The sequence below is a fragment of the Electrophorus electricus genome, chromosome 1 (assembly GCF_013358815.1).
Source record: "Electrophorus electricus isolate fEleEle1 chromosome 1, fEleEle1.pri, whole genome shotgun sequence".
Taxonomy (NCBI): domain Eukaryota; kingdom Metazoa; phylum Chordata; class Actinopteri; order Gymnotiformes; family Gymnotidae; genus Electrophorus; species Electrophorus electricus.
In genome coordinates, this window is record NC_049535.1 from 8,349,873 (window position 1) to 8,367,500 (window position 17,628).

Consider the following 17,628-nt stretch of genomic DNA (forward strand, 5'->3'; position numbering starts at 1 on the left):
TAGTAGGAGGAACCTGTTTAACTGATGAAGAACCTTTGTTTAAAATGTCCCATTTCTCTGGAAACACACACACACACACACACACACACACACACACACACATATATATATACACATCTCTCTCTATATATATACATATATATAGAGAGAGAGATGTGTATATATAAATATATATATATATATATGTGTGTGTGTGTGTGTGTGTGTGTGTAAGAGATTAGTAGAGGTTTCATAAAAAGAGATGAGGTCTCTGCCTCATCCTGGTGGATTCTGAAGTGTTTAAAAATTATATTGGCCACTGTATTATTCATGGTATAATACAACAAGAATTCATTTGGTGCTCATTTAACAGTAGATTCTTTATAAGCCAGTGCATCCATTCCCTTCAGAGGTAACCATGAGCAAAACCATCATCATAACTTCCTTAGGAAATCCAGTTATGAAGCTGTTCTCACATTTCCATGCTTTTTTGGAGGCAGCCTTCATTCATACTTCAAATGCATTTATGACTTATGAAGCTGTAAGCAGTTAATTTTTTTGCAGGCCTTGGAATGTGAAGAGTTGCATTACAAATAAAAATGAGTCGGATTTATAGAAGATGGCATGTTGGTATTTAAACCATGATTAAAGACTTCTGTACTACTCTACTTTTGTTTTTACTATCTTTACATCTATACTGAAATTTTTTGTAACTATATACAAGTAGAGGACAATCTCAGCACTTACTTGCAGGTTGTTAGCCATGGTAAAACTGGGCATGGGAGGCAACCCACTGTATGTGTTCGTTAGGGATCCCTCAGACCTACCCAATATAGACCCTGAAGTAAAGGGCACTGCAAGAGAAAAAGCAGACTGGCATCACTTCCTCGTCGACCAAGAATAACGTTTTATTATAGTGGGCATTATCACCATCATAGACCATTATAGTAGTAGCTAATTATGGTTGATTTAGAAGCTGTGGCCGGAGTCATATATTGCAAAAATATTTATTTCCATCTATGAACATGTTGGTTTATTTCCAGCTTTAAAGTCAAATGGTATAGCTTTTGTGGTTCCTGATAAAACATCCTGAAGGTTGTTTCATGCTAGGCATTCACTTTTTCAAATGCAAGTGGCTTTGGGCTGTTTTTCCCTAGTAAACTGTACTATACAGTGGAAGCTGAAAATAAAGAATATAGTAGTTTTGAAGCCAGTGATCTATAATTGAAGACATGAAAGTATAATCTGCATACTCTTGTTAGAGTTCCTTTCCATACTATATAAGGCACTGCAGGGAAAAAAAGTGAGAATATTGGAAAAAATGTTAGCAAATTTGGTAGATTAAACAGGCATAAGCCTCTATATATAAATAGGTTAATAGCACAGGCATCAAAACTGCAACACAATCTTCCAGAGCATGAACCACTCAGCATTCCAAAAACAATGTCTAAGAGTGGATCAGAAGCATGAAGAATCGGGTAGCTCCTGACCTTTACATGATCAATGCTTATTCAGTAAAGAAACCAACGGTTCTTTATGGCCAGTGAGCAGTGCAAATGAACCAGCTGCTAAATAGCAGCTCCCATAGAGGTTGGCAGTGATCATGATGGACCCCTGAAAGACCTAACACCAGTGGACCAGTAACCTACCTGTCCACAACATGGAAGCTCATGTCAGGAATACAAGCAACCAAACTGAATGAGCAAATGGGCACTGGTCAGAAGGGCATGGGTAATGACAACAGAGTCTACAAACTATACAAATTGACAGCTGTCCACAGGGATTCCATGAGCAGTCAGACAACCTGAGAGATGCATGGATCAACTACAAGAAGGCACATGACTCAACACCACATGCCTGGATACTCAAATGCCTAGTGTTACAACCTTGTCTAGGCACCAGGCAGGAACAGGAAATGTAAGAAAAACAGCTAAACAATTGTGTAGTGGAAATGAAATCAGAATGTATCAGTCCGAAATTGTTCAGTGATAGGCAATGTATTGTACAAGGCATACTGTAGTGTGACACTGAACTATAATGTCAGGAGTGACCCAGGCTAAAAAAAAAATCCATACTAGAAACAAAAGACACTGACTAAACCTACATAGACAAGAAGATATAGACACAGCAATACTTATTCCCTAAGTAGAAGTCACAGATAAAACACCACAAACAAAATGGCAGTCACTCCCGACTTACCAGTGAACATAGAACAAAATAGACAAAGTGGACTATGTACAAATGTACAACTGCAAACTAAATATTAGAGCAAAGACAAGAGCAAAGTCAAAACTGGAAACAAGGTCATACACCAAGTCAAATATCATGTGCCATCAAACACCTCCAAACAAATCTCGCTACTTTCCCCTCTAGCTTCTTTCTCTCTGATCTTCCACTTCCTTTTATTCCTCCTCAGGTGGGTGGAGTCTTTTCTCATGATTGACTGTAAGAAACTCATTAGTGGAACGTGGAACTGCATCTGGAATGGAACACAACCAGACTCCACACAAACACACACACACCAAACCAACATAGGATGTAACACTAGCTCTATATAAAGACAATAAGACCATATGGGCCTTCATCAAGAACATTGCGCAGTTGCTGCACATTTGTTGACTGCACAGCTATGATGCAAATCTCCCGTTCCACAACATCCCAAAGGTGTTGTATTGAATTGAGAGCTGGTTACTGTGGAGACCAATGAAGTACAATGAATTCATTGTCACATTCAATAAACCAGTTTTAGATTATTTGAGCTTTGTGACATAGCACGATATCTTGCTTGAATTAACTATCAGAAGATGGGTACACTGTGGTCATAAAGGGACGGACATGGTCAGCAACAATACTCAGGTAGGCTGTGGCATTTAAACAATGCACAATTGGTATTAAGGGCCACAAAGTGTGCAAAGAAAATATCCCCCACACACACACCTCCAGCCTGAGCCGTTGATACAAGGCAGGATGGAGCCATGCTTTTGTGCTGTTTACAATTAATTCTGACCCTATCATCGATTGTCCAATTTTGGTGAGTCAGTGTGAATTGTAGCCTCAGTTGCCTGTTTTTAGTTGACAGGAGTTGTACCCAGTGTGGTCTTCTGCTGCTGTAGCCCATCTGCTATCAAGGTTCTATTTGTTATGCATTCAGAGATGCTCTTCTGCATACCTTGGTTGTGAACAAGTGGTTATTTCAGTTACTGTTCCCTTTCTATCAACTCTAACCAGTCTGGTCATTCTCATATGACCTCTGGCATCAACAAGACATTTTCACCCAGAGCACTCCTTACTGGATATTTTCTCTTTGTGGACCATTCTTTATAAACTCTAGAAATAATGGACGGAGGGCAGAGGTTAACTTGGAAGAGATTTCTAACAGTACACAAGGTTTCCAGAGAAACAGACGTTTCAGACAGGGGTTGTTTCATCAGTGGTGAAAGCAAAGTGCTTCTGAATTTGTAGGAGCAGGGAAAACTATATTTGAAAAAGTAGATGTTTAAATCATAACACTCATTCCATGGGTTTCTAATGTTAAGTATAGATCAGTTCTTTGAGTTTCCTAATTTTACTGCTGCCATAGCAACAACTTGCAATGTACACAGATATATCATTACTACATATCTATTGATATTAAAATGCCTTGCCACTGAAAATGACAAAGCCTTAATTTTGATGGTCCAAAAGTGTTAAACAAACCAATCAGCAAGCCATTTATTGGTTTCTCCAGTGTAAATCTGATTACATCTCTTGCAAGTAATAGAATAGAAAAATCCTGCAGTAATTCACAAGGAGGAATGGGTGATGACAATTGATCCTTTTGTGCCAGTTATTTTATTGGCTGTGTTAATAATTGTACATGTACATGTAGAGCAGTTGCAGCCTTCAATACCAGTTATTATCTGAATGGTCATTTATCTCACTCTCGAAGAGCATGTCATTTTTTTCTTGTGTATAGGAGATCTTTCTTGTTGTGGAGGATCCTTAAAAAGGGATGTGATCTCCGCATTCACTCTCTGAAAAGGGATAACACAAGGATGCATCATGTATAATGGCCAAATTAGGTGGGTAGTTTTTTGGAGGAAGCCTTCATTTTCACTGCAAATGCTCTTAATTCCTAGCAACTGTGATAGATAGATAGATAGATAGATAGATAGATAGATAGATAGATAGATAGATAGATAGATAGATAGATAGATAGATAGATAGATAGATAGATAGATAGATAGATAGATAGATAGATAGATAGATAGATAGATAGATAGTCAGTCAGTCAGTCAGTCAGTCAGTCAGTCAGTCAGTCAGTCAGGTCAGTCAGTCAGTCAGGTCAGTCAAAAAGGCTGTGGGTACAAGATGTCCGGAGAAACAAGATATTTCGGACAGAGGTCCTTCATCAGCTGTGCAAGCAAAGTCCTTCTGAGGTGAAACCATTTATTTTATAGAAACAAATATGTATACTTAAATCATAAAATTACTTCCATGGGGTTCTAAAATTCTGAGTATATAGTTCTTTTCCCCTTGTGTTTCCTAACTTTATTTCTGCCATAGCAACAACTAGAAATGCAAACAACAGATGCAATGTACATTAGCATTAAAATTCCAAATCCTTGCAGAATTGCAGTATTTTCCTAGAATTACACTCTTTTGGACTGAGCTTAATATTGTCCTTCCTGGGATCTGTTTGATCCTCAGGCTTAGAGATGACAGCCCCAAGTGCCCCATTTTCATGCTTGCCTACAAAGCCAAAAATGGACCAGCCCCTTCATACATGATGTCAATGATCAAAGCCTGATCCGTACCTCAAGTACTTCAAACCTCAAGTACAGCTCGGCTTGAAATACCTTGCTTCAGGTCTCATGGAAGAGAAGCATCAAGATTATTTTCTGTCCTGGCTCCAAGATGGTGGAATGAACTCCTACTTGCTGTCTGGACAGCAGAGTCCCTTGCAGTCTTCAAACACAGACTGAAGACCCATCTATTTGTAGAATATTTAAAGGACAACTGACCCTGCTCCCATATTGACTGACTAAATTAGTACTTATTGTAGGGTATTGTTTATTACTCTGATGTTGTTTAACAAACACTAGCACTTATTGTTTATTGAACTTATCATTGTTTAAGACAGACCTTATGTATTTTGTACTTCTAGATATCAGCATTGATCCCTGTATTTCTACAGTATTCTAGTTCATTGGTATGTTGGACTCTAACCTACTGTACTCTACTAGGATGTATTCTATGAGTAAATGAAAAAGCACTTTTGTAATTTGCTCTGGATAAGTGTCCGATAAATGCCATAAATGTAAATGTAAATGTAGTGTCTTTTTGGTCTTGATATTGGCAGCTTCAAGCTTTTCATTTGGCTATCTTATTGTGCCTGTGGTGTATCTGATGACTGGCAGGGCATATGTATTCATGACTTTGATCTTATTATTTCCATTCTACAATCTCTTGAGGACTTGCTTTCTTTTTTGGCATGCAGCTTGATGTCATCAGTACAGTAGGTGTTTGATGGTAGCTCCACTCCTGAATCTGTACCCATACACACTCTTACTGATGATCTGGTTGAGATGATTCAGGCTTGTGCAGAACTTCTGTGGAGATAGCATATCTCCTTGGTATGTTCACTTGGGAAATTGTCTTCAAGTTTGCTTCTAGTGTTGTCCTACGATGTTGTCCAGCTATGGGATCGGGTCACCACCAGTGGAGAACTTGCTCAGGAATGGCAGAAGGCAGGTGTGAGTGCATCTGCATGCATAGTGAAGCTTTTGCAGGATGGTTTGATTTCAAGAAGGGCAGCAAAGAAGCCACTTCTCTCGAAGAAAAACAACAAGGACAAACTGACATTCTGCAAGATGTATAGGGATTGGACTGCAGAGGACTTGCGTAAAGTTGTTTTCTTTAATGAAGCCCCCTTCAGACTGTTTGGGACATATGGACAAATGATTGTCCAGAGAAGAAAAGGGGAGCGCTACCATGAGTCCTGTATCATGTCAACAGTGAGGCATCCTGAGACCATTCATGTGTGGGGTTACTTCTCATCCAAGGCAGTGGGTTTGCTCAAACGTTTGCCTAAGAACAGTGCCATGAATAAGGAATGGTATCAAAACATCCAAGAGTAACTTCTTCCAACGATCCAGGAGCAATCTGGTGATGAACAATGCTTTTTTCCGGCATGATGTAGCACCATGTCTCAAGGCAAAAGTGATAAAGAAGTGGCTTGGTGAACAAAACATTGAAATTTTGGGTCCATGGCCAGGAAACTCCCCAGATCTCAATCCCATTGAGAACTTGTGTCCATTCCTCAAAAAGAGGGTGGACAAGCAAAATTTGTTTTTTCCCAGAAGCTGATATCCAGCATGCCAAAGCGAATTGCAGAAGTCTTACAAAAGAAGGGTCAACACTGTAAATATTAAGTCCTTGCTTAAACTGGATATATTTGTCAATAAAAAGTTTTAAAAATGTATGAAATGCTTATTTACTTCACTGTACCATATAAACAACTGACAAAAGATTAAAAAAACTGATGCAGTAAACTTTGTGAAAACCAAAATTTGTGTCAGTCTCAAAACTTTTGGCCTTGACTGTACAGGCCTAGGCATTTAAGTATCAAGATGTGTGGCTTTGAGTCATGCTTTCTTATCTAGGCAATGCTAAGGTTGGTTTCTCTGGTCTTGGAATCCTGGTAGACAGCTCTGTTTGTCGATTAGTGGTGGTTTGAGCCTCTGGTGTTGTTACCAATCCCATTATGATCCAATCCCGGAGCTTATGTACTTTCACATATGCTCATTCAGGTCAGTGGCTACTAGTCTGATAGCATCTTCCATGTTGTGTACAGGAAGATTATTGGTCTGTAGATAGATGGTGTTTGACCCTTGTTGGGGTTCGTCATGACCAGTACTATACAGTCTTGTATTCGCCAGCCTGAATGACAGCAGATAATTAGCAGTGGTTTATTGTGTTTGGACATGCAGAGCTTTTAGTTTCCTGTTAGGGCCAGGTGTTGCACAGTTATTCATGATTGTTCCTGCTCTTGGACATTTGCTGTTGTGCTGACTGAGTCCTACTCTGCAAAAGTATGGTTTGAGATCTCTTTAATGAACACTGGTACTGTGAGAGGATTCATTCTTGCATATGCTCTTCCAGTGATCTTCTGTTTTGGGTCTGGATGCATCCACAATTAGAGTTCTCTTTCTCACTGTAACTGAGAATACACTTTGTATGGTTGGTGAAGATAGCATTTACTCTTTTTGCCACTGATTATTTCATGTATCAAGTGACATTGTATACTATTGCTGTTAAACATTGTTAACTAATTCCATGGCCTCATTATATGCCGCTCATTGTGTTTCTTCCATAGCCAGGCATCTTTGATCTTTTTACCTTTCTGGAGTTCTGCCAGTTTGATGGCTTCCCTCTGAGTTGTCTTTATCTTCGCTTTCAGCCTTAGATTGCAGGCATATTGGCACATGGGCTCAAAATGATCTACTTACCAGTTTGTTAGTTTAAGTTAACTGGTTTTTGGTATTGCTTGATATCGATGAATTCTGAAAGACAGTAACATCTGCATTCATCTTCTGACATGTCTGATGTTAATTTGCCACTAAGTCAGGGGAGGCTGCTCTCTCTCTCTCTCTCTCTCTCTCTCTCTCTCTGTATGTATGTGTGTGTGTGTGTGTGTGTGTAAGTATGTGTACATTATATATATATATATATATATATATATATATATATATATATATATATATATATATATATATATATGAGAGGGAGAGAGAGAGAGAGATTCAAAATTGCACTAAAGTACAGAGAAACACTGCAGTTACTCACATAGAATCTTCGTTAGATTAACACACACAGCAACATCAACAACAAGCACTATTTTGCATTGCTGTTGTATTGTGATCCCATATCAGTAACATCAGCAAAAAGGAACACAAAAAGCTTGAGAAATACAAGGGCTGAGAGGAGAGCTGGAAAAGATGTGGAAGGTGAAGGCAACAGTGGTTCCAGTAGTTATTGGAGCACTAGGGGCTGTGACCCCCAAACTGGGAGAATGGCTCCAGCAGATCCCATGAACAACATCTGAGATCTATGTCCTGGGAATATCTAAGATAATATTCAGGACCTTCATACTCCCAGGCCTCTGACAGAGGACCTGAGCTTGAAGGAAAATACCATCCGGAAGTGGGCAAGTGGACAATTTTTATATATGTGTTTATGCATATGCATGTAGGGTATTACTGATTTGATGTATTAAGAACTTAAACGTTTCTTTTTTTCTTTTGTACATGGCAACCTCACAGCTAACTTGTCGAAGAGATACTCTTGAAATTGCCATAGTGTTTCACCTGACTAGAAACAGAGACACTCTGTGTACTGTTTCCTAAAAACTCTCTACAATTGTTATGCATATATGATAAATTACATCCCTAGCAATGTACATTCCAGAGGTTTTGGGAAATTGATCCTTAGTTTTAAGGTTGGGCTGGTAGGTCTTACCAGGTGTAGTAGGCTGTGGAATTGCCTGGTAAACACTAGTGCTGAAGCTGGTGCTGATGGGAATATGGTTGGAAGAGTTGTTGACTTGTCGGCGCTGGTTCCTCAGCTTTTCTTCTCTTCTCCACTTAGCTCTTCTATTGGAGAACCAAACCTAACCCCATATAGGAGGAAGTATATATAAAGTAGGTATAAACTACATTTAGAGACTCTGGAAATTTACAAAATTTAAAAAAAAACATTATCTTACTTGTATTCTAGCTTCTGGCAGATAAATTTTGGCTGCAAGTTGTTCTCTTGCAAAAACATCAGGATAATGAGTTCTTTCAAATTCTGAGACAAATGTAAAAACAAGAAATTATTCAATGAACCTCAACTTGATTTTCAAGGTGCAGTGAATAGCATTTTATTTCATACCCTTTTCCAATGCATCAATTTGTTCCTGAGTGAATGATGTTCGGTTTCTTTGCAACTTTCTTTTTAACTGCAGCCGCAACTGGGTCTCATCTGAGTCTTCTCCGTTAGAGCTTATCAGGTTACTGTTCTCAACACCATTGTCCTGTTTCTGGCAACCATCTATAATGTTGATGGAACATGTTGGAAGGACATTAGACCATTAGTTTATTTTTTGTTTTTACATTTTCTGCCAAATCTCACGACATTGATATACAGACATTCTTTTCAGATAATTATTCAGATTCAGATTCAAAACTTTGTTGATTATCATTACATGATAGAAGCGTATCTGTTATGTGCTTCAGCACATACAACACACACATTCTACATATTCATTCTACATAAATATAACTGGGCACAGTAAATTGATTTATTTTAATAAATACAATAAATATACTTTTAAAATTTAGATCAATAATGTCCCTCAGTCATGGCGAATTATGCATAACACAATACATGCAATAGTAGCAGCTATAAAGTCCAATGATTGAATTTAAATGCTATGTTATTTCCTGATTAAGACAATTAGTATCCATTAGGATAAAATACCTTTTGTTAAAATACATTTGTTTTAGCCATTGGAACTTTATAGCAATGGTCTGTTCAGAGTAGCTGAAAACTGTATTATGGTATTAGCGAGGGATTCAGTAAGGGATTTATAAACAGGTGTCAATACACAAAAAGAGGATAAAGGGAGTTAAGTGCTTGCTTCCATACACAGCACATATCTTTTGTTTTCTGAGGACATTTTCTAAGGAGCTCTCTTCAGTGGAAGCAATCAGTGAATCTACACAGTTCTGGTATTCAGTTAGAGGATACTCATCATCCAAAAGAGCCCCAGGGCCATGTCACTTACATTCTTGTTATATTTTTTCTGTGTACAAGTTACTAAGAAGGAAAAACTTGGTGGTGCACTGACCTGTTCACAAGCTTCTTTAAAATGTTTAATTTTAAAAACCTGGATATTCTCCTGAAAACATAGAGACTCTAGTAGTATTCACTGTATTCATATAAATGCCCAGGGACCTATTGAGATGATCAACACTTGAATAGAGATAGCTTCTGCTTTTCATGCGACACAAAAGCAACAAAATAAAAGGGTGCATTAGATTTGTCAGCCAAAGAGCTGCTAACCATGCATAAATACCAAGCTGGAATTCTCCTCATGGCACAATTGGAAGGGGACAGCAAAAGGATTCTTTGGATATGTGCCATGCTGAGTATTGTATAACACGAATCTAGTCCACAGACCTTTCAGCCGAGTATGTTAACCTTAAAACACCATGCTCATTAATCTACATATCCAGGCCTGGACCCATTAAGCACCATTTAGGATTTATATTGACCGATAACTTTTTTAATCAGAGAGGGAAATTTACATGTCCTACCTATATATAAAGGTGACCAGCATGAGCTGACCAATAAAAGAGTCTTTTTCTTATTGCATTAAACACCTGAGTAAATATTTTAACTCAATGGTCAGTCAGGAATTTTTACGAAAGTCACGGTTTTAGAATTTAAGTGATATCAGCATATTTTGTCTAACTACATATATGTTTGTAATTTCCAGTATGTGTGTCACGTTCGCCCCTCCCTGGCATGGTGGTTCCCACAGCAATGCTACTATGTTTATGTCCTTACTGGTTTTGTTTCCTTGTGCTTCCTTGTTGTAGTTTCTTTTGGTTCCGCACCCTATTTAGTTTCATTACTGGTCATTGCCATCACCTGTATTTTGTTTGTCCTTATTTAAATGCAATGTTTGCATTCAATCTTTGTGAAGTCTCGTCAACTTAGGTTACTTAGGTTACGTCCCTTGTTCTCTAATAAACTGCATCCACCAAAACTGCATTTGACTCCTTCTCTGTTCCTGCTTGGAATGTTACAGAAGTGTTCGCCACCACTGGAGTGAGCAGTTACCATACACCCAACATCAGGATGCAGTAACGAGATCTATCAGGGAAGTGTTTGACTTCCTTGCACTTCCCAACCAGTCTAAGGAGGAGGAACATCTCTGGAGGTTGGCAGCACATCGGCTGGCAAAAACAGTGGACTGGCTCTATGAACGAAATACTTCTAGGTTGGAAAGGAGCCAGATTTGCAATATCATGGCTGACACTAGGGCCTTCTTAAATATGTATGATCCGCAGTGAAATATATCTACCCAGCCACCATTTGACTTACTTGCCCCGGACACTGTAGATGTTAAGTCTATGTCCAGCTGTTAGAAGAACAAAAAGAAAAGGTCCAAAGTTCAAACTGAGTTAGCTCAAGTGGTAGAACCTTTGACTGTCCCAGCCTGTTTCTGCTCTGCAGCCCAAGACCCTGGGTTCTGAGTTGGAGTCATCCAAGTATTTGGGGGGGGCTCTATGCACCAGCGTTGGGCTCTCAAGACCCAGCAGGCCTGCCCAATGGAACATGTTGGGAGGACTATGGGCCTGAGGGACTGTACAGGGGCTTCTCTTTCTCTGTGTTCCCCTGTGATACAAGCTCTGGACACCGGCGAACAATGCGATGGCCAGCCTCCAAACCCCTGTGAGGAACATGATGGCCAGGCTGCAGACCTTGCTAATGCTGCATCTAGTAAGCTTGAGGATTCTCAGGCCACGTCTGGCGCACTTAGGGATGCTCAGGCCCCATCTGCAGCACCTCTGAACAAGCTGTTAGCAGCAACCATGCCTCCTGACCCACAGCTGACTGATGCCGTGCCTCAGGACCAGGCATCTGCAGCAGCTGTGCCTCCAGACTCCTTGCCTGATGCAGCTGTCTACATACCAGGAGTCAGTACCTGCTGCACTACCTGACCCTCACCCAGTCTCTGTTCCCGGTGTGAAGGATGCCACCCAGTCAGTCTCTGTTCCTGGCATGAAGGATACCACCCATTCAGTCTCTGTTCTTGTTTCTGCTGCTGTTGATGTCACCCTGCCAGTTGCTGTCTCTGGCATAGTGTATGCCACCGTGCATGTTCCTGTCTCTGCCATAGGGGACGCAGCCCTGCCAGTTCCTGTCTCTGGAGTGGAGGAAGTTGCTCCCTGTCCCTGGGCCTCAGGCCAGGCCTGTACCCACACCTCATGCCAGGCCAGTCCTTGTGTTCACATCTCAAGGCTCTACTGTGCCTCAAATGGCTGCTTCATATGGGCCTTCCTGTGACGCTGAGGACTCCTGTGGCCACACCTCACAGCCGGCCAGTGAGGCCTTAGGCCTCTTTGTTGGCCTCCCAGACCCTAGTGACTCCTGTACCCTCTGTGGCTTCTGTGTCAGCACCTGTGACTACCCCAGTGTTCCTCCCATCACCTGTTCCTAATATCATGTTAGTGGCTGTGGTTATTCATGTCCACGTTCCTGTGGTTATGCCTGTGCCAGTCCCATTGTCTACCTGTTTCACTCCCTGTGCCATTGAATGTGTCAGCCTGGTACCTATGTTTGTCTATGTTCCAGTCCCAGTTTTGTATGTTCAGTCTGTTTTGTTATACAGTGCCCTGTCATGTCATCTACAGTATTTCCCAACTCCACATTTAGGTCTCCTATCTCCTATCTCCTTGTCCTGTTATGTCCCCGGTCCCGGTTCCTTGTGTTACCCCTGATCCTGTGCCTGCTCCGGCTTCTGCTCTGCGTCTCGTCCAGCCTGCTACTCCAGTTCTTGGTCCCAGCCACATTTTGCCGCTTGTCTCAGCTCCTGTTTTGTCCATGTTTCCTGTGTCTGTACCTGTCTAGTATTTGTTCTGTTTCCCTGGTTCTTAGTTTTCTGTTTGTTTTTGTTTTGCGCGTTGGGAGCTGTATGTTAAACTTAGTCTTTATTCGTGCTCAAAATGTTACAATATGATGGAAACATGCAGAAAGAATGAATCACAGCACCTTTCTGGCTAAGGTGCCTTTATAGAGAAAATACTTATATAAGTATGATATATAAGTATATAGGCCATAAGATCTTAATAGAATTAGCTAAAATTAGTTGCAGTCTACTTAAGTGCCTTTTCCAGATCGTTATATGCAAAATATTCCATGTAAAATTAATGCACAGGTTTAACTTTTGCGTTTGATTCTGAAAATGAAGTTATTAATTGCATAAATGTGTAAAAAAGTGAGCTGCCTGCTGTTGTCACGATTAGTCCCTCCCAGGTTCCATGTTCCATGTTTTCCCTGTCTTGTGTATTTTAGTGTCATGCCATCGTTTCGTTTTCTCCGCCCTTTGTTTGATTGCTCACACCTGTCCCTCATTTCTACCTTGTTAAGTTCATGTACGTAAACCCTGTCTGATTCCCTGTGTTTTTGCTGTTCATTGTGTTTGGTGGATGTTTGAAAGCCCGGCTGTGTTTCAGTGCCTTTGTGTTTCCTCACCTATGTTACGGCCTGCTTCCCTTGTTTGTCTTCGAGTGTTTGTTTGTTTATAATGTATCCCCGTAATCTCTGTATTGGATAATAATTCTCGCTCTTCTCCGCACTTGTGTCTGCCTCCTTACCACTCACTGTTACAGAACGAACGGTCGAACAAGGACTCAGCGAGAGGGTGAGACTCTGGGAAGTGGTTGTTCGGCTGGGACGAAACTCTGGCTGTTTCTACATAGTCCGAGTTCGTTATGTCTCAGTGCCACCAAACCAGAGACAGCAAATCCCCTGGTGCTGCAGGTACACTGGCATCTCATCATTCCCAGAAAAAACAGGATTCCATGTATTTTGACGATGACGAGATCCCATGTAAGCATCAAGTCTACCCGTCTTGAGCAACGCTGCAGGAGGGAGCAGTCGGCAGCGCAAGACGTGAGTTGGCTCAGATAACCCATTTCTAGGCACTTGGTTGGTGCTCAAGTGCAAATGCGAGCTCCCCAAAGCCCATGTGCACTCTGAGAACTGCTGAGAGGGTTCTGTATTTGTGTGTTCCTCCAGGGTCACCCAGTCCGTACCTGTGGCTATCCCGCAAGCCACCCAGTCTGTTTCTGTTCCTGGTGTGAGAGCCTCCGCCGATCCTGATCCCAGGTCTGTTAACATGGCTAAGAATCTGGATGTGTCGGACCTGCCTCCGCTGATCGCCACCGTAGCCTCTGGACCTGCTGCTGAACACTGTGGCCAACCTCACGGTTCCCCCAGGCCCGCCGCTGATGATTACTGCAGCCACGCCCCCAGATCCGCCAGTTCCAGTGCCTGGAGTGGAAGAAGCCACTCCACAAGTCCCCATGCCTTGTGCCAGGCCTGTCCCAGTGGTTGCTCCATGAAGCTCTTCTGTGCCCCAAAAGGCTGCCACTGCCAAGTTACCAGTTTCCTCCAAGTCCACAGACCTGCCTCCTGATTCACAGGCCTCATGTTCCCTGCCCGTCCCGCCTTGGCCTCTCCTGTTCTCCGTGTGTCTCCGTTGTTGCCTGCTCCTGCTGCCCCTTTGTTATTGCCTTCTCTGTTGCCTGGTTTTGTTTTTGGTCATGTTGTTGTCTGTCCCTGTGCCCATTTCTGTGCCCATTCCGGTTCCTGTGTCTGTTTTTGTTCCTGTCCCTTTGTCCCTGGCCTGGTCTGTTTTTTCATTTTTCTAATCCTCGTCCTCAGTTTCTGTTGTTGTTTCTTCTCCCACTTCTGCGCTCCGCTCCTAATGCTACTTCTGTTTCGGCTCCTGTTGCCCCGGTTTCTGTGTCCGTTTCTGTTGTGTCTTCTGTTTCAGTGCTTGTTCCCCATGTTCGGCTCCTGTTTTTGCTCCTGTGTCTCGTCTGGGTCCTGTCCCTGCTCCACATCTTACCCATTCTATTCCTGTTTTGGTTTTGGTGGTTCGTGTTTTTGTGCCCCCGGTGTTGCGCACTTTGGTGGGGGGCGGGGGGACGTACTGTCACGATTAGTCACTCCCAGTTTCCATGTTTTCCCTGTCTTGTGTATTTTAGTTCCATACCATAGTTTTGTTTTCATCCCTCGTTTCTAGTCTTGTTAAGTTCATGTATTTAAACCCTGTCTGATGCCCTGTGGTTTTGTTGTTCATTATGTTTGCTGGATGTATGAAAGCCCGTCTGTGTTTCAAAAGCCTTCGATTATGTTGGCCTGTTTTGGTATCTTATCATGTTTCCTAGCCTATGTTATAGCCTGCTTCCCTTGTTTGCCTTCGAGTGTTTGTTTGTTTATAATGTATCCCTGTAATCTCCATATTGGCTCTGACCCTGAAATCTCCAACGACTACGACTCTGGATTTGCCTCTAATAAATCTTGCTCTTCTCCACACGTGTCCACCTCCTTACCGCTCACTGTTACAGCTGTACCCTCAAAGGTTTCTCATCGTGTCTCAATAATTAAATGTTTTAATGAGCAATTGGAAAATAGTTTTGTGGCTATAATAAATTCATGCTTGTGACAACATCAAACAGAAGAAGGGGGTCTTTCTGCCGTTCTCATGGTTCTTTGGTGGGCTAGGGAAGAGGCAGAACCCGAGGTTATGGATGGATACCACCAAAGAAAGACTAGCCACGCATATTTCTGGAGCGGACAGAAGTGGTATTGAAGTAACTAATTACCAATAAATACAAGGCGATGCAAATAAATTCACTGCTCAGTTTAATCTGTGCAGTCCATCCTTTCTTGTCTCAAGTAATAGACTGCATGAAAAATTAATGAATAACCTTTAAACAAATAATGTAGTGCAAATATTTCCTGCTTAGTATTATACTTTTTCATTTTATTTAACTAAACATAGTGGTGGAATATTTAATACATGTTGACATGTAAAAAACCAAAAGCAAAAATAATTTACTACCATTGGTAGTAGTGGTATAATTGTAAAAGCACTATATTATTACGAATAGCTAATAACACTTAGCCTAGTAGTAGTAGCGGCAGTAATATCATACTTGCTTTATATAATTTGCCATCACGCTATACATCTGTAATTAGCCTGCAAATGTTCCAGTTAAAATTTAAATTATTAGGAGTTTGGTTGTCTTTTCTGGTCAGTCTCACCTTGGTTTGGTTGCCCTGGCACCGAATTTCCGGCGTACCACCCAGGTCGTGTCCCCCACGTGCCAGTTTGTCCATTGAACATCCTCAGTTTGTCGTACATACCATCTGTACCCATCTGTTGCTTTTCGCTGGCCAAGTTGCGCAGAACGCGATTTATCGAAGAAACCTAAGCGACGACAGGAAATGTATTCAGCACAGGTTTATCTAGCCAACTCAATCGTGGAAATTAATTAAGACACAGTATAATCTGATGTAAAGTATTAAAGCCAATTAGCGCCCAAATTATTGCAACAATTAAATGTTTGTAGTTTTCATAACTGTTGATTTTCATAACTGTAGACCTGCTCTGTACTAACAACATGCCATATGCAGACTAACTGTGCAACTGTGTTGTTTACTTTTCTCTAGCCTGATCGCAGGTTGGTAATAAAATTCTGCAAATTCTGCAAGATGCTCTATAAACTCACACTTGGTATATTGTCGTTAGTGCAAATCCCATCAGATAGTAGTCTGTCACGAATTTCCCAAGCGAAGATAGAGGGACACCCCGTCTTGTACTGCGTGATTTTGCTCACAACGTCAGGGGTCGCGACCCTTGGTTTACTGCCACCAATAGCCCGTGGTCGGATGGAGCCTGTTTCATAGTATCTCCCCAGGATCTTACTCACACAGCCGTTCGACACCTGGATAGACCACAATGGGCACAATTCATATTCATTATTTAAGACTAATGTAAAATATTGTTATATGCTTCAATCAAATAAGCTTACGTTCTCATTCTCCTGTGCATCGTCATGGGTCTATGAACACAGAAAATATGCCTTAGAACTCTAGGATAGCGTGCACGCTTTATGTTTACGAACTCAAAACGCTGAGCTTTTTCTGCCTTGTTTTAAGTTTCTTTAGCAGGTTTCGAAAACTGTTTCGAGGGTTTGATATGTCTTGCCATTAAAACTCATAAGCTAGTTTGAGAGAACACTACTAGAGCATCTGATTTAGAAACTCAAACATGTATAATTATCATATGACTGTTTAGCCTAACTGGGTTTGATAAACTGTCACTGATAATTATGCCCCAGTTCTGAAGCAACAGGTATGTACTGAAACTGTAGCCAGGCTGATAAATTATCCTAGACAAGCGTACTACCTGCAGAATCCTGGAAATGTCACATGGTCGCGCGCCGCTGTGAGCAAGCTCAACGATTTTCTGTCTGGTGGAGTCGGGCAACGGTCTGCCGTTAACAAAAAGCCCGCCGAGCTGGTTCACGCAGCTGTGACCTGTGCACATACAAAGAAAGAGGGCACGTTGTCCGTTTTGTTTTTCTGAAAACCATCTCCAGGAGTAAAGTGTGCAAACAAAATCGCGCCTCAGGACTTCTTTCGTTGGCATATTGGTCACCAGGTCCAAAATGTGACTGCAACAATGGGCATAATCTATGCTCGCATACAATCTATTCGTCAACTCTACATGAAATTACCTGTGTCAAAAACATTCCCATTCGACCGAACTGAAAATATCATCTTAGGCTGGAAATGCGAATTAAAATAACGGTGCCAATATTGTAAAAACCTACTTGACTATCACATCCAATAAAAAGCCTTCAACATATAAGACACCGGTGTTTATAAATATATATATATATATATATATATATATATATATATATATATATATATATATATATATATATATATATATATATATATATATAAAGTTAAAATGAGACGCATAAATCTTCGTATGATAAGCATACGCATGCCATATTACCATAATTTTGT

The 17,628-nt window shown here is 41.1% G+C and overlaps 1 protein-coding gene across 5 annotated transcripts in view; it reads right to left on the reverse strand.

The window, feature by feature from the left end:
* Positions 1-17,628, reverse strand: part of pax6b (paired box 6b) — a 36,973-nt gene that overhangs the window by 12,210 nt on the left and 7,135 nt on the right. For 2 of the 5 annotated variants that reach the window (XM_035532016.1, XM_035532008.1), the window contains exons 2-8: positions 16,620-16,649; positions 16,317-16,532; positions 15,850-16,015; positions 8,893-9,051; positions 8,726-8,808; positions 8,479-8,629; positions 727-833 (exon numbers count right to left, since the gene is read on the reverse strand). In XM_035532016.1, coding sequence (XP_035387909.1) covers positions 727-833; positions 8,479-8,629; positions 8,726-8,808; positions 8,893-9,051; positions 15,850-16,015; positions 16,317-16,532; positions 16,620-16,649 — 912 coding nt within the window. Of the gene's footprint in view, positions 1-726; positions 834-8,478; positions 8,630-8,725; positions 8,809-8,892; positions 9,052-15,849; positions 16,016-16,316; positions 16,533-16,619; positions 16,650-16,996; positions 17,128-17,628 lie in introns of all 5 variants that reach the window. The other 3 variants (XM_035532021.1, XM_035532032.1, XM_035532015.1) reach the window with 3 other exon arrangements.